This window comes from Pelmatolapia mariae, linkage group LG23 (genome assembly GCF_036321145.2).
Source record: "Pelmatolapia mariae isolate MD_Pm_ZW linkage group LG23, Pm_UMD_F_2, whole genome shotgun sequence".
In the NCBI taxonomy this organism is placed as follows: domain Eukaryota; kingdom Metazoa; phylum Chordata; class Actinopteri; order Cichliformes; family Cichlidae; genus Pelmatolapia; species Pelmatolapia mariae.
The window spans coordinates 37,417,322-37,438,734 of NC_086246.1; the positions used below are offsets into that span (position 1 = coordinate 37,417,322).

A 21,413-nucleotide genomic window follows, 5' to 3' on the forward strand; every position below is an offset into this window, starting at 1 on the left:
GTGTCTCAGGAATATTAAGGGGTTGTTACGTCATCGACAGGCGACGCGCCGCTAGGAGAGGGCAGCAGTAAGAATGGTAAGGAATCACGACGAAATTATGACTTTTCTGTAGAGTTTATAGCAGATACGTGCGGCAGGAGAGAGCCTCTGACCCGAGCACACCTCGGTGTGTCTCTGTAACCTTTATTCTGTCAGCTTTTTAAAACAAACAACCCGCCGCCACGCTAATCGTGCAGCTAACGTTAGCATGTGTTTCTGCTCCGCAGCTTTTTTACTCGTTTTTCAAGTCGCTGGTGGGGAAGGACGTCGTGGTGGAGCTCAAAAATGACCTGAGGTTAGTATTCGTGTTCAATTCGCTCACATAACCTGCTGTTTTCCGGCCTGTGTTGTTTGGTCGGCGATTGCTGTTTGGAGCTTCGTTGATAGTCGCAGCAGCGCTCCTACAGTCACAATTTGAATATTGATTTTTTTTTTATTAGTTTTCATTTCATTGCAGCAGTTTTTAATACTTCTCAGCTTTAGTTCCGTTTTATTGAATTCTGCAAGAATAATCCAACACAAACAGCTCACTCTCAGTCATACACATTCTCAGAAAGTCAAGCTAACAACATTTCCTGTGTGTTTTACTCTGTGGTTGTTCAGTTTGTGAGGTTAGAGTTCCAGGTTAGTTTGTTATGTTATGCACTTCTGCAATCAGTCATCAGTGAAAGGCCTTAGACAGCGATCAGTGGGCTCTGAGTCTTCATTATGAGCTCAGCACTGAAATATTTATTACGTATTACCGTAGCTGTCACTGCTTAAATGGAACTAATCTGCATGAAACTGTCGACATAAAACACAGAACGTTTTATTTCTTGTAACAGGTCACACTGATGACCACTGATGACTGATGAAATGATTGTCGTGGTTGACTTCTTGTTGGAGATGATGTGTTTTGTTTTTTGTTTTTTTTCTGAATAAAATCTGAAGTGACTTCAAACAGGATTGAAACTGGACTAAATGTAGCTTAAAGCAAGATTTTGAATCCAGGTTGCAGCCTGTCAGGTCACAGCCGCATAATTACATTTGTTTTAACATTACTTCAACTTTTGTGGATAAAATTGAAGCGGGGTAAAACGTTTTGTGAGATCACAGTCACGAACCTGTCTGCTTTGTTTCCGTGTTGCAGTGGTGGTATCAGAGCTTTCTTTCATAGACATAGACTGAGCAGATCGAACAAACTACAATGAGACTTTCTTGAACACAAACTGTTCCCTTCTCGGGGTTAAACTCAGGAGCGGGGTCCTGATGCCTGTCAGTAGTGACGGTTTAAAATGAAACAACAGGTTTGTGCCGCTGCATGTCGTTTCCAGCACAGCTTCTAAAATATGTGCAAGTTACTGAAGATGTGGACAAAACATAGATGTTTTAAAAATATTATATTTTGGTGATAATTCTTATTGTTTCACCACCCAGACCTGTGGAAATAAATGATTAAATACCCATAAATTAATCAATAACTGGCATGGAAATCCTGAGGTCAGAAAGAAAATCTCAGAAGTCATGTTTGCTTCACCTGGGCACACCTGACTGTAAATTCCACCCAAATATTGATGAGCTGTTCCCAAGCCTCATAAAGATTAATTGAGCAATTTTGGTTTGTATTTGTGAACAGAGTCATGTTCATGAATGTGTGTGTTTCTCTCCTCAGCATCTGTGGAACGCTTCATTCTGTTGACCAGGTTGGAAATAATTCATTTGTTTTAAAACGGAAGCTGTTCAGTTTTTACATTTCTGCACGATTGCTCACTAAAATGCCGTTTTCACATCGCTGTCCTCTGCTTGCGTGTTTCAGTACCTGAACATTAAGCTCACAGACATCAGCGTCACAGACCCGGAGAAATATCCACACATGGTAAGTTTTGCTTCTGGAGACTTTCCACATTTCATACAGGGGGAAAAAGACTAAAGAAACAGATGAGGCTGTCGCTGCTAAACAGGTTTTTACAGTTTTACAATGTACAGGAAAAAAAGGCTGTTGCAGTGTACTTACAAGGTTTTTAAGGTTCTGCTACAGAGGTCTGTACAACCAGTAAAAGAAACTACATTCTCTGCTGCTGCATGTGAGAATGTAGAGATGCTGCCCTTCTACCTGATGAACCTTTTGATTAGATGAATATTCCAGCGGTGAAACTACGCATAGGACTTCTGTTTTCCACACAGAATGATGCATGATAAATATTTAGGGGCTCAATTATCCCCCCCAAAAAGACACACAGACAACAGCTCCTCCCGAGTTATACAAATATGTTTACACAAATATCTTTTACAGGGATTATGTTCTTCATATATTATAACAAATAAAGTTTTCAAGATTTCAGTCTTTGTTTTCATCATGTATGTGAGCTCCCTTTGCTGCTGCTCAGTTTTTAATGAGGTCAAGAGGAAAAACAAAAGTTAGATATTTTTCCCCGTGTTGTTGTCATTATAATACAGCACCAAGAACATAAATATAAACTTTAGCTCCTTATTTAAAAGTTGCATAAAATCAGAGTTCGGACATTAGGAAAGTCCTTGAATGTGCACTCCTTAAAGCTCACCAGCAGCTCCAGCACTGAGTGACGGCTGTCTGTCTTCACACTGACTGTTTTCATTTGCTGCAGCTGTCTGTGAAAAACTGCTTCATCCGTGGATCTGTGGTCCGTTACGTTCAGCTGCCGGCAGATGAAGTGGACACTCAGCTGCTGCAGGACGCTGCACGGAAAGAAGCCATGCAGCAGAAGCAGTGATGGGGCTGCGGGACGGGGGGTGGGGGGTAAGGAGAACAATGAATGGGTAGTTCTGGTTTTGGGTTAAGTTTGTGGAGCCTCTCTTTGTCTCTGAAAATGTGTCTTTGACACTGGGGATCAATCATTTGCAGTTTTTGTTTTTTTAACCTCACAGACGGTTTAGACGTCGTCGTTTGATCCCTTTTTTTTTTTTTAATATAGAAATAAACTAATCAGAGAGTCCAGAGAGGAAACCTGCTGTGATGTTCATGTTGATGATAACAGGCATGCTTTGCTTATCAAGTTGTGGCTTTTTTATGCCTCTTGGAAATAAACATTATTTTATTTATATTTTCATGACGTTTGTGATTTATTTTTATTTTTTTTTTAGGATGATCTTGGTGACATGTTGGAGGATTTGAGTTTTTGCTGCTGAAGAACTGTTTTTCTATTCCAGTATTTTTGAGTACTGGAGTGTCCACGTCAGATTTTCAGGGATGACGATCACATTTAAGCTCTGCTTAAAAATTGCAGCCAAAAAATTTTAGACCCACTCAAAGCAGCACAATTTAAAGCCAAAATCTACTTTTGTTCAGCATTTTTAAGCATCAGTGGTCCAGGTCCTTCTTTAGGGCCTGAAGTTGTTAGACATGTCTGAACTTTTATACACATGTGAGTGTTGTATCTCCATTTCACAGCCATAAGCTCCATTCATTAGTATTGAATTATGAGTGCAATAGAAAATACTTTTGTCCCAGAAAGAATCACAGCCAGTAATCTGTGTATCAAATGTAGGCAAAAAGGATTTTTTTTTTCATGTCCTGTAACTTATCCCCACATAGTAATATGAACCTTGAAAATTTTACCCAGAAATTTTTGAAGTTTTTTTCCAGTGAATAATCAAACTGGTCAAACATCCAGGGTACCGGTGCTTGTTTCTGTTACTCCATGTTGCAGACATTAAACTGCTGCAGGCTGTGATCTGTCCTTCCAGCTACCGAGCTGACTGAAATGAGCCTGTTACATTTTACAGAAGAATACTTTAATGACTTTCACGCTGTGAGATGTTTAATGTCATTAATGGTCATTTAAAAAAATTTTTTATGCAAAAAGGAGTTGGCCCGTCTGATCTCCTTCATGCTGTTGCTGTTTTCTTCAGCATTTTGGGCATCAAGCTTCCTGCAGCAGTACGTCTGTTTCTGTCTGTCTGCTGTGTTTCACAGGAGTATCAAACTGTAGTGATTACAACTGGGAAATTACAATAAAATTAAAGCATATTCCCCACACAGCTTCCTCTGATCCTTGCACCACCAATGGCCTAATTCCAGTAAAAAGTTGCAGGAGAGGTGTACAGTACTAATGAATTCATGGCAGAAATTAACTTAAAAAAAAAAAAAAATGACTATAGCACAGAAACATCCAGCGACTCGTTCACTTTCAGGGTTAAACAGTGGAAGTGTCAGGGGTAAATGAGTGTTTCAGTTATTGACAGCTTTTATTTTTTCCTTGGTTTTAGATGGAAAAATCTGGCTGAGCCGACCCTGAAAATACACGGATATTTAGAAGAGTTCAAAAGCGAAAAACAAGGTTGAAATCGTCTCTCCATTCTCTTATCCTTGTTCGAGTCTGTAGCTGTAACCAGAGTGGAAGGTACAATTGTTTGAAATGTTACATGAAAACTGAGTGAAAAGGACACGGTGAATACTTTCGATTAAGTTTACCGCCGCCATCACCTTCCAATTTCAGCCCGGTGTTTCAGGAACACCAGTCAAATCTGTGTGCCCGTAGATCGAGGGACATTCCTCATGAACACAAAGTGAAAGAAAAAAAAAATAATAAAGAGCTCACTCTTGAGTTAATACATAGAAATCCAATACCTTTATTTTACATTCATACATCTATAAGGTTTTACAATAATTTTAATGCAGTTTAAAAAAAAAAAAAAAAAAAATCCAATCCGAAAACAAGTCCTGAAGAGTTACAATGATGAGTCTGCACGTTCAAAGGTTGGTGACAAGCATTTAAAAATATACACTCACACGCTCACACACAAACAGGGATTTAGGACAAGTGGCGTCCTCGAGTTGTACCTTAACAGAGCTGGGCTGAATGGAGAGGAATTCAGTCACCATAGAGAAAGGCACATTGAATACACAGTGTATCTACAAAAACAAAAAAACCTCGACATTTACACGACTTTTACCGTAGGATCTAGAACAATGAGCAAAACTGTAAACCTTCACTTATGAAAAACAAATCAACCAACAGAAGTCACACCTATACGAATACATTTGAAGCAAAATGTTTTTCTTGGTCGTTACAAAGCAGTACCTTGAAATGCATTTCAACACTTAGATTGGCTCTGCCCGCAGAGAGCAATCCCACGGATATAATTACACAATATGTCACAATATTTATGCAGTTGCCCACTTCGTGTATGCCAGAACCAGACACCGGTTAGAGAGTACCTCATGCACATCCTCAGACAGCAGCAGACACCTGATATGTTTTACACCAAATCCAATTATTTATTTTTTAATTCCCCGCTCACGTGAATATGGCAACTTGACAACATGTACGTACATCTACATAAAAATCATGTATAGACAACTCTATACAGCCGCAAATCCCATTATCTTAAAATATATGTACCACCCGTCAAAATTTTTAATACTTTCAGAAAAGTAAGTTCTCTGATATAAAATACTGTTTTTTTTTTTCAAAAAACTGATTGTTTACATTCCATCCTTCTCAACAAAATAAAGCTTTTTATATACGTACCTTCAAAGCTTAAAAACACTCCCCACATACATATATATATATATATATTTATATCTATATAGAAACAATAAAGTGACTAAGATGCCATGTGGCTCTACGTTCACATGTAGTGGAAACCCGTTTAGAATGGCATACGCAGCCAATTTACATGTCTAATAAACACAGTGTGGCACTACAATTTTGGATGATTGTACAAGTTGGGGTTCATAAATGCCAAGGTCAAGATTGCCTCCTTTAAGCTGCTTCCTTCATCTGGCTCAGCATGCTTTCGTCAAGTCAGTGGGCATGTCTGCTGTGGACATACGGTACTGGATCTTTGTGTTAGTGATGGCGCCGTGCTTCTGTCGAAGATGCAGCCGTAGCTGGCTCTTGTGGCGGAAGTGCAAGTTGCATTTTTCACACTGAAAAAGAAAGCGCAGCAGCGTTATTTTCACTCGCTTTGGTTGGACTCAACTCAGGAGGTTTCTAACTTTAATCTCCTAGGACGTGGCGTCCATGTATGTGGACATCACATTTTGGGATGTCTAGACTAAAATAATACATTTTGCTCTACAACGGCCTGATATCCAGATACGAGGACATTATACTGCCACTGTTCTATCGAAATTTAAAACAAATGTCCTTATATGTGGATCTCATTTCTCTCAGAAACAAAAATCAGGTAAAAAAAATAAAATAAATAATAATAATAAAAACCAAAAAAAAACAAAAACCAAAACAAAACTGGAAATTCTTTGTTTTTACATTCATCAGATCCCAACGTGCCCAAATATCAAAGAGAAATTAAAAATGCATGCCATGGAAGGGTTCAGGTCTTAGGAGGTTAAAGTATCATTCTTACATGGTAGGGCTTTTCGCCTGTGTGTATGCGGAGGTGGCTCTTCAGCGTCTGCAGGTGACGGAAGCGGGTTCCACAGATCTCGCATGGGTATGGCTTCTCGCCCGTGTGGATCAGCACATGAGCGCGCAGATGAGCAACCTTGAGAGAGAGAAAAAAAAAAAAAGTGGGAGTGAAACTTAAATTAAACTTTTCAGACATCACGTTTTATATCAGCACATCTATGGGCGCTCCTGTCGAGCTAAATATGATTACAGCTGCCCATAATTACAGCTCAGATCCGAGCATTAGCACTATTAGCTGATAACACAATAGAGAGGGAAAAATTTTTGTAAGACCAGCTTGGGTTTAAAAAAAAAAAAAAAAAATGTAAGGGTGTAATTACCTGTACAAAACGAGCTCCACACGTCTCACATTTGTATGGCTTCTCTCCTGAGTGGATGCGAGTGTGAGTCTTGAGGTTAGCTGGTCTGTTGAACTGAGCACCACAGATATTACAGCGATACGGCTTTTCTCCTGAAAACAAGAATCAGCACTTTAGATTTCAGCAGCCTCTAAAGCCGATGAGTTAGATAAATGAGACTCGTGAATTGCTTTTACCTGTGTGGACAGTCTTGTGGCTGGCCAGGTTGCCCTTGTAGCGGAAAGCAGCTTGGCAGCGGTCGCACTTGTATGGCTTGTCGCTGTGTACTTGAAGCATGTGTTGTTTCAAAGCTTCGTCTTCAGCAAATTTGGAGTCGCATTCGTTACAGAAGAACGTGCCGTTTTCTGTTTAAGAGCAAAATCTGATGTTGACTTGTGCTCCGAAAGCGCTCAGATTCATTTTGGAGGTGAAAAGAAATCCCAAACTCACCACAGCTGGAGTCTGAATATTCTGAATGAAGCTCTGACATTTCCTCTGATAGACGGGACCTGGAGTTGTTGGGACAGACTTCCGAGTGCTGCGGGGACTGGGAGCCGCAGGACGAGCACGTGAGGCGGTTCAGGTAGTGTGGAGGGTGGCCATCGCCATTCCTCAGAGACCCCTCAAGCGCACTGCAGACACAAAATCGAAAACTAATCCAGTTAGACATTTCAAATCAGATTCTTCCAACATAAATTTTATTACAAAAATAAAAATCCTACAACTATCCTGCCTGATATTTACAAACACTGAATTTCACTTCATGCCTGTTTTTTTTTTTTATAAGAAAAAGAAATATTATGTGCTCATAAAGAATCTTAAAATCTGCCCAGTGTGTCATTTAAATCACCTCAACTATACATTTCCTTGTTTTGTTTAAAGCATGCAGATGTGTACGTGTCAAACAAAAACCCACCTGTTAATGATGTTGTTGAGACGACTAGCCTGGGGTACTGGTAGATCCTCGCTGTTGCTCTTGCTCGTCGTTTGTGGGTCGAGGTTCTCCGAGTCGCTGGGGTGGAGGTAGGGTTGCAGGGCGAGGCGTTGAGGTGAGTGAAGCCCAGGATCCCTTAACCCCACCTTGTCCTCCTTGGCGCTCTGATTCAGCACAATGAACTTGTACTTCTTCCAGTTGCGAGCTTTGGGGTCCTGCGTGCCTTGTGGCGTTTGCGCTCCAGCAGCTTGGGAGAGGCTGGCGTTCTTGCTGCTGCTGGACTCTGTCGGGGAGTTGGGCTGGCAGTCTGATTTGAGGGGGCTCTGCGGGCTGCTCATGAGGCTCTTGCGTCCAGCGGAGATTCCCAGGGGATAGTGCTGATGGATGAGATCTTCCTCGGCCTGAGGAGCGTGCTCTTTGCCCAAGTCTTTCTGGTGCTCAAGGGACAACATGGGAAATGCACGCTTCCTTGTGCTGAAACCGACAGACTGGCTGACCCCCTCGTGGCTCTCTTTCCTCATCTCATCGTCTCTCACTACCTCCCTGGAAGCATAGGTGGTGGAGTGAATGATGCCGGAGGAGTTTGTGCCAATGGCTCTGCTGTAGTCTGCCCTGATGCCGCTGTCATGCGGAGGACAGTGCTTGTGGTGGATGCTGCTCTTTGAGAGGTCAGCAAAAGCATTTTTGGTATCGGCCAGCTTGCAGAGAGGGAAGGGGAATCCTGGCATGGGAAACTGCCCGTAGAGATGGTAGTTGCTGGGGGTGCTGACCCCGCTGAACATGTTTGAACCGTAGGGTCTCCCGTCCCTGAACGGAGCTACGCGGCTGTGCAAACTGTCAACAACATCATGGGCTCTGTAAGCGTGGACATCCTGAGGTAAAACCAAGGGACTGACCAGAAACTCGTCTCTAGGCAGCTTGGCAGTTGGATCACTGTGAAGAGAACGAGGATGCTGTAAACATGGAGGTACTCATAACCATGGATTTATTCTTATCAGCAATTTAAAAAACACAAACAAAACAAAACTGGCTTCCACCCACCTGGATTTGATGAATCTGTGGCAGGTGTCTACAACGTGGTCCATCTGCAAGTAGATAGCTGTATTCATGATAGCCATGATCAGACTCTCCTTTAGTGTGAGACGGGAGGTGTACATAAACTCTAGCAGGATGGCAAAGCCCTCTGGGTCCACCTTTGGGTCCAGACTGATAGCACTAAGGTTGCACTTGTGGGAGTCAGTGAAGATAGTGTAAAACAGCCCACTGCAGCAAACGAAAGGAGCAGACATGCAAAGATCAGTCACTTGTTCAAAAGAAATAGAACAGCACAAAAGCCGATTTTAGTTTCACACACCTGCAAGCCATGAGAACGGTCTTGTGTGCACGAAACTGCTGCCTGTTGACCAGGATAGTGACATCTGTGAGGATGTCTCTACTGCGCAGCCGGTTCAGGTTGAGCAGAACATCACTTGCATGGCGCGTGAACTGTATGCAGCTGTCTGCTGCGCAAGCCATTTTGTCAAGTTCTGCAAAAAAAAAAGAAAAAAAAGCAAAAGCATAAAGATTATTCTAATTTTAAAAAATAAAACAAGTTTAAATAAAATATTCTTGTATTTGGCTGCCGTGCCACAAAGAGTATGTGTGCTTCAAGTAGATGAACTTGGGCTCAAGTTACTGACGATCCTCCGAAGGCAGCACGCACATCACCAGAAGGCGGCGCCATTTATTAAGTAAACACTGTCTAGACATTTAAATTTCTTCCTTTGGAGTCATTTCTCTTCTCCCCCCCCCCCCCCCCTCACTTTCTCTCTCTGAACCTCTGGTTAACAGCTCAATGCAACAAACTCCTTTACACACGTGAGCATTTTAAGAGCATCCAGACCTCCAGACGATATAAATGTGCACGGTTTAAATACACTCCACAGAAAGAGAAAAGTTCATGTTGGTCATTAAAACTTGTACATTTTTAAGACAAAACACCTGCGCATTACGCATTAATGAGCTGTAAGATGGGCATTGTGGTCTCAGAGTTGGGGCTCTCCTTCAGCGCATTCGCAGCTGTACAAATAAAAGCGAATCGTTTCGACTAAGTTATTACTCTAAACTTTTTGTTGGCACACAAATAACCTCCAAATTTTAAATTCATCCGCAAGATGTCCTCACCATGGCACTTTTTTAAAACTCACACCGGTGCAGCTGGGAGGGTAACACAAGTGAGAGTTTGACTTGTTTGCTGTGGTAAAACCGGTGAAGCCCCGCAGCGCAGCGCTGCGCAGCGCATGTCTTTAAGCGCATTTCTGGGTCAATTACTGCACGAGAGCAAAAAACTAACATTTAATTAACTGAAGGAAGAATCGGCTTCACGAAACGGCAGGGGACTCATAACCGGATATTTACTTCAGTGTAACTAGACACGTCCGAAAATAGAACCAGAACAGAATGCACCTTAAAGTGACTGATGGCCAATCATGAAGTACTTTCTTCAGTATCCCCCCCCCTCCTGTGAAACAGAAAACCTCCGAGGAGTATCACAGCTTTTAAATTTCATTTCAATGATAGGACGCATTTGTATTTATTTTTAAATCTAAAAATATCTGTAGTTTTATTTTCATTTCTCGGGTCTCTCGTCTCAGACTGCGCGTAAATTACTGCACAACCGAAACTGCGCGCGTCTGGGTGAAAAGCTCTCAACTCGGCGTAGTTTGGTTATCATGCAGCGAGCTGTCACAGTGGAAACATGAGAGACAACTTGTAGCCTCTGCCGCGGAAAAAAACCACACACACACTCAATGTCTCTCTCTCTCTCTCACACACACACACACACCTTCCAACTCTAATATTTCCGCTCCAGTGTTACGGTAACAGCGGGGCTCGCTGTGCGCAGCTCTTTGCGCTCCATTAGAGCAAATTACGGAGGAAAAAAGAAAAACGCTGAGAACCTGCGGCTGCCACGCTGCCAGCAAAGTTCGTGTGACAGCGCAGCGAGCCCACTCAAAGTGAATCACAGGGCGAGAGCGATCGCAACCGCCCGGACACCTGATTTCACGCGAGCTCCGGGCGGCACACGCTCATCCAGCCCCGCCGTAACTACAGCCTCCTGATAGGACGGGCTGTCAGCGCGAGCGTCGCGAGCCGGAGCTCAGCGGCGGCCGCCGCTCTCAGCCCCGCCGCCTCACTGCGAGCGCGCGACCGGGCTGAGAGCAGCAGCCGCTCGCGCTGTCACAGCCCCTCAAACAGCCCAACAAGCACACAAAGCACCGGCATACATGTCGAAAACAGCAGCAACACATAACACATAACAACTTCGCGCCAAATTAAAGCAGAAAAAAAATAATATGGAATTTAAAAAATCACCTGGTAGCGCTTTCCTAGAAACTTCTTGCATCACCACTTCTAAGAACCCCAGTTCTAAGAATCAGACGAGCACAATTCTCGGAATTTGAGCCCCGGACCGTACCACTCTCCCGGGGCAGGGGAGAGGGACCTCCCGAACTGCGAGTTAAAACAACCCGTTTCCAGAGCAGATATCCCGCCGATTTTCACGCAAAGCGGCTCTCACGGCGAGAAAACTTAAAAGCAGCGTTTAAACAAGCGCAAAAATGTGTATAATTTTTTAAAAATTTGAACATTTAGCAGCCACATCCCCCGCCTTTTGGTTCGATCCGCAGTCACAGGACGTCGAGCAGGCGACGTCACCAGTTCCTTAAACCCGGCCCCCGAAATTCTCAGAACTAATTTATATTCCATGACTTAAGCAGCGCATCGTTTGGCTGCCCGTCGTCGCATTTAACACACAGACAGTACATGTACAGCACACAGACAGCCCTCTTAATTAGGCCCATGCGGACAGGCTCGCTCCTCTCCATATCCACGGTTCTTTTTTCTTTTTGGTTTCCTGCAGGTTTGCTGTGACCACATAGACGGAGAATATATCGAGTCACCACCGGGGGTTTGTTGCAAAAGGAAAGCTTCGATAGATTTATTATTCACAAGTACTGTAGGCAGCCTGTTGAGCAGTGTGGATGCCACTTGTTTTGTTTTTGGGGTGGGTTTTTTTCTTTCAGTTAATCAGATTTTTCACTCGGTAGGTTGAGAGTTTTTCTTGTGATATTCTCATGCGCGCATAGCGGTTTCTTGCACTGCCTCTGCCTTTTGGTTTTTGCTTTAAAAGCAGGTGAATCTGAGCGGATTGTCGCTAAAACAGCTGCTAGTAATTGAGAGCTTCGGTAAATGAACTTTGAGATTGTGTAGGAAACTTGCAGAAAGCATGAGGTGAGCTGAGGAAGAAGACTGCACAGGAGTGAATGCATTTATATTTTTAATAACGTTTTAAATTATGTGAGGAGGTGAGATGTCAGGCTCATAGGTGGTGTGTTTTTGGCGCTATTATAATGTTATAGACGGGGAACTTGTATTCTGTTTCATGCTGCATGTACTTGTCCTGTTTTTCTGATTGGATTACTGGGATTAATTGGGAAGGGGAGGATGCCTGTCAGGTGATGTGCACACTTTAAATGCAAAGTGAAAGATTCCTGGAAAATTAATTAAATGCATTGCTGTGATTTTCTTCCCCCCACTCTACTTTTTTTTTTTTTTTAATTTAAGGCATGTGTACTCCCTGTTGCATCATTTCACAGAGTTGGGCAAGAATAAACTCCTCAGCCTACTGGAAGTGTGTTTTACTTGGTGCTTTCCTCATCTGAAACTAGCAGCAGCACTTGGGCGTCTGCGTGAAACTAGAACCAAGTGTGTAGATTTATTACATCCCTACATCGAGGGGAGAAGTGGTGTGAATTTATGCGCTTATTACTCGCTAATAGTTGGCTTCTGGGTCTCGTTTAGGGGATGCCAATAACTGAAAAGTACTATTCATTTCATGAGTTTGTGGGCTAGCATTTACTGTCAGTGACTCACCCTGGAAACTTTGCTTGTGGTGATTCCAAACCACGGATTCCCCGTCTTTTCTCATCCCGTTCACTCCTTGGCACAGAAGGAGCATTTGCTGAGCTGGAGAATATAACACAAAATAACAGTAATTATTGGAAATATTAGGTCGAATGAATAACAGACTAATGTCTCCTCGAAAGAAGAGACACAAGTCTCCAAGTAATTCACATTTGTGGTTTCTCTTGTGTTTTATGAGATATGTAGTGGGTAGCACTGATTAAATATTCAAATAACGTGTCTGATGTGCATTTACTGTAAATATTAAAGGGCAAAGAGTGACTGAAGATCCATTTTAGTGGAACACACAGCTTTGTTATGTGGATTTGTATTTTATTTTATAAAGCTATCCACACAGTCAGTACATTTCTCCTTCTTTCTAGCTTTAGATAAAGTCTTTGTAGTCTATCTTTTAAATTTTTGTAATTTAATGCATTTGTATAAAATTCAGAGTTTCTTTACACGTTTTTTCTTATTCTCCACAGGTCAAATTTTTCTGAGAGAAAATAGTTTTAAAATATCTGACACCACAGATTGCTTTTTCACAGCCCTTTACCTCTGAATTCAGCGAACAACAAACTGCGTTTCCTTTTCTTTTCCTTCTTTCTTTCTTTTTTATTAACCCTTTGCATGGCGACACACTCTGTAACCATCATTTCCCCGTGGATTGCCCGAGCATCCGCCCATCTGGATCCGGCATCCCACTAAAAACACTCCAGGTGTTCACAAACCATTGGGGAGAGGAGGGGGGGAGTCTCCAAAATAATTAAGACGCACGCTTTTACAGCAATCTCCGATTCAGCATTGCCAAATAAAGACTATGTTGAGCTCCAAACAAAGAGCAGCGTCAACTTTATTTCAATCCACTTGGGGGATGTTTAAGGCGCTCCAGCACAGTTATGCATAATGCACGGCCATAAACCATCCAGGAGTTCGGAGAGAGATGTGTAATTTACCAAGGCCCCATGCTGTGCCCGGCTATAGAAGGAAGAGATAATTACTGCAAATCCTTGGCAAACTTTTACTCAACCAGTTCCTAGCAAAAATAAATGACCCACTTACAGAGGACAGAGAGACAGTGCTGAGTGGCTGATCAATATGCCCCCGTCTGAACTGATAGTGTATTATCGCGTTATGAACAGTTTATCGGTTAATCCTTGATCTTCTTTCAGGCTGTACAATTAAACAAGCGTTTGTGACGTCTGGGTCTCGGCTCCTTTGTCTGAGCACCACGCCGTTCAGAGACAATATAAACAGGCTGTGACAGTGATTCAAGTCTGACCGACCAGTAACAGCTGCACATTTAAAAAAAAATCTTGTACACTTCTGACACAATGTGAAACGTCTCTAAGCCGTATCATTGCCTATACTTGGAGCATGATAGGTCATTGAATAGAAATGCCCACTGACAAAAGCCTGAGGCCCGGAGGTTGCCTCACTTTTTTTTTCATAAACTGCACACTTTTGTCTCGTTTCACAGCAAATTTCTGCCAACTTCAGTGTTCATTGTCAGCAAAGATGTGAGTGTGGAGTTTTGTTCTGAGAGGCATGATGCAACCGCACTGTAACACCAAACAGATAATGCTGTTAGCTACAGAGGTCTTTTTAGTTCCTTTCTTTAAAAGAATTTCTTTTTATATTGTTGAGTTTCACTTTTTTAACTCCATGCATCCCAGAAGCATTTTTTTTTCTTTCTGCGTTTGTCCACAACTAAGTTTCTCTTTGTAAAACACAATCACTACTGCAGGTCTGAATTGTGGCACGACTGCAGTGTGGCAGTAAAAAGGGTTTGTTTTCCACATCTTATTGTATGCATTTGTACGTCTTCCTTGATCCTCCGTTTGATGAGGTGATCGTAAACACACCGTACTGCATGCATGATCTACAGCAACATGAGGTGTAATAAATAAATTCACTTCAAAAGACTTCCTGTGCAGGTAACGATGAGCTCACGTTGCTCAGAATCTTGCCTTTTGCTTTTTTAATTAACAGACGAGTCATATTGTGACGTGAAATCATGTCTGTTTGCAACAATACTGCCGCGTGTGTCTGTACTCACACGCTCGAGTTTGAACGTTGGTTTTCGTGCCCCTTGACAAGGTTAAACACACACACACACACACACACGAAGATTACCAGCAGCTCAGAATCACAGAGATAAAGAGCTTGCAGATGTTCACTTTTATCTAAAAGGAGAACAATGATTATATGTTCATAACAAAAAGCGATCATGACCATTTTTGCAAATGCATTTTATTCAAAGGGTGCTTCCTAAATAGTCATCAGTGTATTTTTTACATTGTTCATTAGAGGTCCTGAAAAGCTTTGAAAAAGATTTTTTTTTATCATGTTATTTCCAAACCAAAAATATCATTCCACTTGCAAGAAAAGTAAGTTTTGGAGCAAGTTTCTTCAGTGCGCCTATGTGGATAACCTTGAGTTCACTAGTTTGCCTGTGCAAGCTACATGCTAAGGTTATAGTCAGAGCAGAGGCGTGATGGTAGGCTAGAATTCCAATTTAGTCATATCAAAGCATGTAGATTCAGGACTTTCTCAAGGCCAGCCGAGAGGAGCCAGGAATGCAGTCTGCAGAGTCGAACTTGTTGGAATTTTCCACACATACCGAAAACAGTCTCCTGCCAGTGTGCCATCTGCTGGTTGATGGGTCAGTTTCTTCCACGGAACATGAGAATAAATAGTGGAAGCATGCGGCAATCTCTACCATCTTCACATATCTTCATAATGTGAGGGCTTGCATTTTCTTTCACACGCCCAGGGCTGCAAAGCGTTCGAGTTCTATGTGCACATGAGGATTTGTTAAATTTGGAAACAACTTTTGCAGACATTACTTTTCAAAGCCTTGTTATGCATCTCCATGTGGATTCAGTTTTGTATTTTAATAGAGGTATCCGCATTCTGACAGGCAGCTTTAGCGCAAGGATTGAAATGGTAAACAAGTGGGTCTTATTTCTTTGCACCACCCTCCATAATGATCCAATAAGAACCATCTCTCTGAATCGACCCCCCTTTCCTGCTCTACTGTCACAACACCTATTAGTTAGCATCACGCTGTAGATCTTGGTATGCTGGAAGTGCACTGGAAATTTTTCAAGGCTCCTTTCTCGTATCGCAGCATTTTTGTTTTGTCTGTGTGTTCTGGCATGTGCACTGGATTCATAACCACTGTACTCCCAAATGGATAGATAAAAAGATCAGCTTTTTGAATGCAAACTGACCTAAACACTGACAAAATGAACAGAAGATCTTCCTGTTAAATACTGACACAACATTTGGCTGCTTCTAAGATGTTATCTACTCCATTTTAGGCTTTCTGTTATTTTAATGTTCCCACTATAATCTCAATAAGCAGCTTCTTACTAGAAAATAATGATTTGCTGTGCCATACAATATTATCAGGTTTTGATCACATTATACTATTATTTTAATGGGCCTGTTATATTTTCAATTGAGTCTTACTGTAAGAAAATTACAGCTATTTGCTCCCTAGAATATGAATCTTGTGGTATCATAATCTGTCATTTTTATATTTCTATTATTATCTCAAAAAACGGTTTCTTTCAATAAAACAATGACGGTAATTTGCTGTGTAAAAATGCGAGCTTTACAGTGCTGCTAGTTGTTGGGTTGCTGTTAAACTCATTTCAATGTTCCAATAAAATCGCTATAATTTCTTACTGTAAATTCATGGTTATTTATTATGTACAGTATAATAACATCAGTTGTTTGGTTGTCATTATACAATTATTTTAATGCTTATTTAAAGTATGGTAATTTGCTGTATATAACAGAAGTGTTACATTGTAATAGTGTTAGTTGTTTGGGTGTTTTTCTTTTGTTCCTGTTTTGATCTTAATAAACTATTTTTATTTGAACACCTTTTTGGTAATCTGCTGTAAAGAATATAAGTTTTACAGTTAGTCAAGCTCATGCAAGTCTCACCAGAGAAGAAATGCTGAATTGTAACATAAAAATCTGCACATGCACATAGGTTAATGTTTTCCCCTCAAAGGCATCAAAATGCACAGAATTCCACTGTTTTACATCAATTTAGTTAATTCCACATTAAAATTTAATGTTGCATGGATGAAAAGTAACTTAAGTTTATTTGATTGGGATGCGGTGGGTAGGGAAGCACTGCTGTGTTGCGTCTCTGGAAAACACCTGCTTCTGCAGTTCAGCATATTAATTTCACACTGTGATTGGACGTAATTGAGACATTGTTCAGCTCTTTGGTGACACAGTGAGAAAACACAAACACGCTGTCTCAGCTAATGGCAACCAGTGATTTCAGTGTCTCGTGTTAAAAGCGATGCACTGTAAATAGACCTTTGTGAAAGTGCCCAGCGCACAGGTTCAGAACGATTAATTCCAAGCTTGCCGTTCTCACTGTTTAGGCGACAGAGCTAACATTTGGAGTGTATTTCCACTGTGTTGATGGAATCTTCCCCTGTCAACAGGTTTGCGGGGATGTAAACGGTCCGAGCTCAAAGCTGCTAAACCAGTTTGAATTCTTGTGAATGTTCTGAATGTTCCCTCCCACTGCACAGCGACGCTAAAGCGTTTGTCAAGTAAAAGTAAAACTGAAGGGGAACACTCAGTGGGAGCACTGCTGCAAACATGAGTTTGTAGAAATTCACTCCACACAGATGCAGTCGCAGCAGTGTGTTTTGTTAGCGGGGACTGAGCTCTCACGTCGCCCCCCACTCCTCCCCCATTTAACTGTTGCAGCTCTGCCTTTGCTGGTTTTTCCTCTCTCTTGCCCTCACACTCCATCATGCTGTGGCCCAATTTTGATTTCCACCATATCAAATCCTCACATGTTGCACTGCTTCCACTGCCAGGTCAAAGTAGCCGCCTGTATCCAGTGCCAACTGCTGATACTGGTCTACAGGGCTGGCTAAACAGGAATTACACACACCTAGCTCTAGGCCACAGTTCAACAAGAGCTACGTACAAAGCAGCAACAGTGCACTCAACACATCCAGCACTTCAGCTCCCTGTCTCTGCTGCTTCTGTGCTAGAAAACTCCTAAAATATGAATGCAGTCCTGGGTAAAATTCTTGTTAGACTAATATACATTTTTAACTACCTCAAATCCAGATATGGGAAGTCACTGCAGTTCCAAATATAAAACGCCTTTCGTTACAAACACAGGAGCTCTGACATTAGCCCTCATGTTTTGGTCGAGATTCCACATCCGCATCCATTGTTGCCAGCCTCTATTAGTATACAACTATATTTTTACGTCAGCTTTTATGTGCTATCTTCCAGTCGAAGCAGTAAATGGATTTAAATCCAATGTGGAAACGTGGGATGAAAGCAATCCCACCAAGCCCCAGAAGTCAGAAAACTCTGGGTGCTGACGTGGATTCAAGTGGAAGATAATTCCAGCATTTAATGTAAATAAAATATCAAGGAAAATATCGTGCATAATTTATTAATGCACATTTACATTTCGAATGTTAATATGCAAACAAAGAAAGTGCCATGACTTTCTTTTTTTCCAGGCAAAGCTTAAAAAAGTATGTGCAAGTTTTCTCAAAATGTGTTTCATTTTCTCACGACACTGACTGCCTCATCAGCACCCACACCCAGTTAATATATAAAACTAGACAGCTCTTTGTTCTGAATGATTAAAAAAGAAAAAAAAGAAAAACTCCCACGGATTATTTTTGCTGGAAAAAAAAATCAGCTCCTATAAGCGTCACACCTCATTAACCATTTGACCGAGTTCAAAATAAAGGCTCTCTTTTTTTGGCAGTGCATGCATTTTTGATTTAAAGTTAGTAACACTAACATATACTGCATCCCTTTGTGCCTTCATTAAAAGCATCTCCACAGCCCAGGAAATGCCAGGTGGAAGTTCATATTGTGACAGATCCTGCGCTCGACACATTCTTATAATTGTTATCTGCTCTACATCACACACACAGCTACCTTTGATATCTGCTGCACTCTCAGAGATGCTGTGCTCTGCATGCACGGGACCACAAACAGTTCTTAGTACACATCACCACATAACAGAAAATTAAAAGACCAAATTTTCCAACCAAAGTGTGGATTGCACCGAGCGCTAACGTTCTTTTAACTGTAAAACAAAACATTACACCCAAGAGTTTAGCTTTTGCAGAACATAGATTTATCTAAACCACTCACCTTTGTTTTATTCTGTGTTCTTTGTGCACTCACGAGAAGATTTTTGGAGTGTACACTTGGCATGAAAATCAAAAGTGAATCAAAAAGCTCCCTGAAATTGCTCATATCGTATCTTTGCTTGCGCTAAATGTCTATTTTACATGTTTTTACATATTGCAGATAAAAGCTGTGAGGGCATTATTTATTGGAGTCGGTACTTCCATTTGCTTATCAGATGTCAGTTGTTTTATCATGACCTGCACTCACTGTATGTCCTTTTTTGTTACTTTGCATGGTTGTTCATGTTGTGGCTGCGCAGACAATTCAGCAGTATATTGATTTGATCTCAGAGATTAACTGACTGACATGAAAGATGTATGGAAATTTATCAATACAGGTGTTAGCAAACAGTTTCTGGCCTTCCTGTCAAAGTGTTTGGCTGTCTGCCATCCTGCTGAGGTATGATGTTCTTACTTTGACTTATGAATGATGAATAAAAGGGAAATAGTTTCAATCAGGTTAGCTTGTCCTACCTCAGAAGCCAAATTAAATACAATTAGAAGATCCAACAAAGGGATTTAGTTTATAATGATAACTTAGCAAAATGCTAAAATGCTATTTTATATGCTTGTAATGTTATTTCTTAACCTGTTGGAATATCTTTGTCTCTTGTACGATGGACAAAAGTAAATTAGCATTCAACAGATTCAGAAATTTCAAACACATTTCAATTAATTAAAAGTTTGCTGATCATTTCTTCCCTTTTCAGCAAAGCTACAATCGTCATTCATTAACCAGCAGCAGCACCCAGTTTTTTCCATTTTTTACTCACCTTTTTTCTGCTGGAAGGAGTGAGGCATGATGGGATGTGTAGTGGGAATCGGGTGGCGGCGCTGATTTTTGAACTGCACGCTCAGTTAAGGAACCGGAAGCGCCTCTGCTGTAGCTTTAAGAATTGTTTTCACCAGAGTTTTATTTGTCTGGCAAGTAGCTGGATGATCCGGGATGCTGAGGCAGACCGGTACCAAAGCCTCGCTCCTGAGTCGCAAGCAGCCAAAGCTTGAAGGGATGAAGCTGGAAAAGGGCACCGAAGCGGTGAGTTGTCGGTGATGGAGAAGCTCTGGCGAAGCCTCGTGTCTGTCGTTGTGGAGCAGGATGGGAACGCTTCTGGAAAGGCAGGCACGGCAGCGGGGCTGAAGTGAGTCAAATCGACTGAGCACGCTTCACGTTAGTGAAATGGTCCACAGGGCATCTCTCTGGCTCTCTGAGCTGATAGGGCGCCTGCACTCTAGCGTTCATTGATTGTAGCACTCACAGTCGCTCCACTTTTCCACGAATGCTAAAACCGTGGGGCAGGCTCAGTTTTGAAAAAAAAAAAAAAAGAGAGAGAGAGAGAGAGAGAGATTAACAGCCTGTAAAATAATCCCAGTTTTTCTATATATAATTCATTTGAATGAAGAGTCTTAAATCCCATTAAGCCATAGCAGCACAAACCATAGACTAGCAGTGCCTTTAACATGGAGGAACTCGGGCCATCTGCCAGATCAGTTTTTCATATAGGGCAATGACACATTGTTTTATAAACAGAGCTTTTATACAACAAACATTTCAGTGTCCCGAGCATTAATCTACCTAAGCTTATCTCAATCCATGGAACTAGATATTGCTCTTTATAACTTGTCTACTGGAGGGGGTGTTATTACATCACACCAGCTGTCACTCCAACATGGCACACCCAACAGGAAGGTCAGCAATGTTTCAGCAGGAGACAAAATTAGGGAGCAACGCCCTGACAAGAGTAAAAAAAAAACCCTGATATTCATCCTAAACTGTTTTTTTGTTTGTTTGTTTGTTTTTTGTCATAAGGTACTAGCAACTAATGTAGCTGCATCTCATTAAAATGTAATCATTTGATGGCAAAAGCACAACACAACTGGTGCTTGATGAGGTACTTGTGAGCACGAAATCCATACTGTTAAAAGCATTTTGCCAAATGCATGTGCATCAGTTCTAATCGTACTTGACACCTGATGTTGAACTCAGATTAAATGAATACACATGCTGTCTGTGCAGATAAGCTCACCTCACCGGGTAAGAACTCCCAAAGCTCTTACCATTACCAGCATTACATGCTGCACAGCTTTACTATGTCAGCTGCAGGCAGTGTGTTGGATATAAATGCTATCATCTTTATGGAAAGGCGTCACGTGGCTACATCAGAATGCGCACTTCTATGAGCAGAAGAAACTAAATATCAGAGAAAAAGCAAAAGATATACTGTATTGGGCGTTTGACAGATCTATCCACGTTCAGTACGTTCATCGCAGCCACGGGATAATCCACTGGATGAGTGGACTAATATTCAGCCAATCCTGCTAAAGCCAAATTAGTCCAACACATTTCCATCATATTTCAGAATAAAGCAGCCCTAACAATCTGAGCTCTTGGGATACTGATGGCAAATGACCGGTGAGCCCTGCAGATCCCTGTGATCCAGGGATAAACTTCCCATGAAGAAGCCTAAGCCTCTTAAGTGATACACAAATGAAAGCCAACAACAGGTCACACCGCCTCAGAGAAAAACTTTGATTACTGTACTGTCCTCTTCCT

At 41.6% G+C, this 21,413-nt stretch overlaps 2 protein-coding genes across 4 annotated transcripts; one reads left to right on the plus strand and one right to left on the minus strand.

The window, feature by feature from the left end:
- smx5 lies at positions 1-3,098 on the plus strand. The gene is made up of 5 exons (XM_063466257.1): positions 1-76; positions 267-334; positions 1,691-1,721; positions 1,835-1,894; positions 2,643-3,098. The coding sequence occupies exons 1-5, from the start codon at positions 74-76 to the stop codon at positions 2,766-2,768; spliced, it is 288 nt and encodes a 95-aa protein (XP_063322327.1). The 5' UTR covers positions 1-73; the 3' UTR covers positions 2,769-3,098.
- Positions 3,099-4,885: 1,787 nt separating this feature from the next.
- Positions 4,886-20,274, minus strand: bcl6aa (BCL6A transcription repressor a). 3 transcript variants are annotated; one of them, XM_063465944.1, is made up of 10 exons: positions 19,636-20,274; positions 12,618-12,710; positions 9,058-9,229; positions 8,745-8,966; positions 7,686-8,636; positions 7,220-7,401; positions 6,967-7,134; positions 6,752-6,882; positions 6,370-6,507; positions 4,886-5,929 (listed from the first exon to the last, which is right to left on the minus strand). In XM_063465944.1, exons 1-10 carry the CDS (start codon positions 19,661-19,663, stop codon positions 5,786-5,788), a joined length of 2,229 nt encoding a protein of 742 aa, XP_063322014.1. In that variant the 5' UTR covers positions 19,664-20,274; the 3' UTR covers positions 4,886-5,785. The 3 variants fall into 3 exon arrangements, with proteins under 3 accessions (XP_063322014.1, XP_063322016.1, XP_063322015.1); XM_063465946.1 differs by lacking the exon at positions 12,618-12,710 and having other exon boundaries at positions 19,636-20,273; XM_063465945.1 differs by lacking the exons at positions 12,618-12,710; positions 19,636-20,274 and adding an exon at positions 11,058-11,186.
- Positions 20,275-21,413: the final 1,139 nt, after the last annotated feature.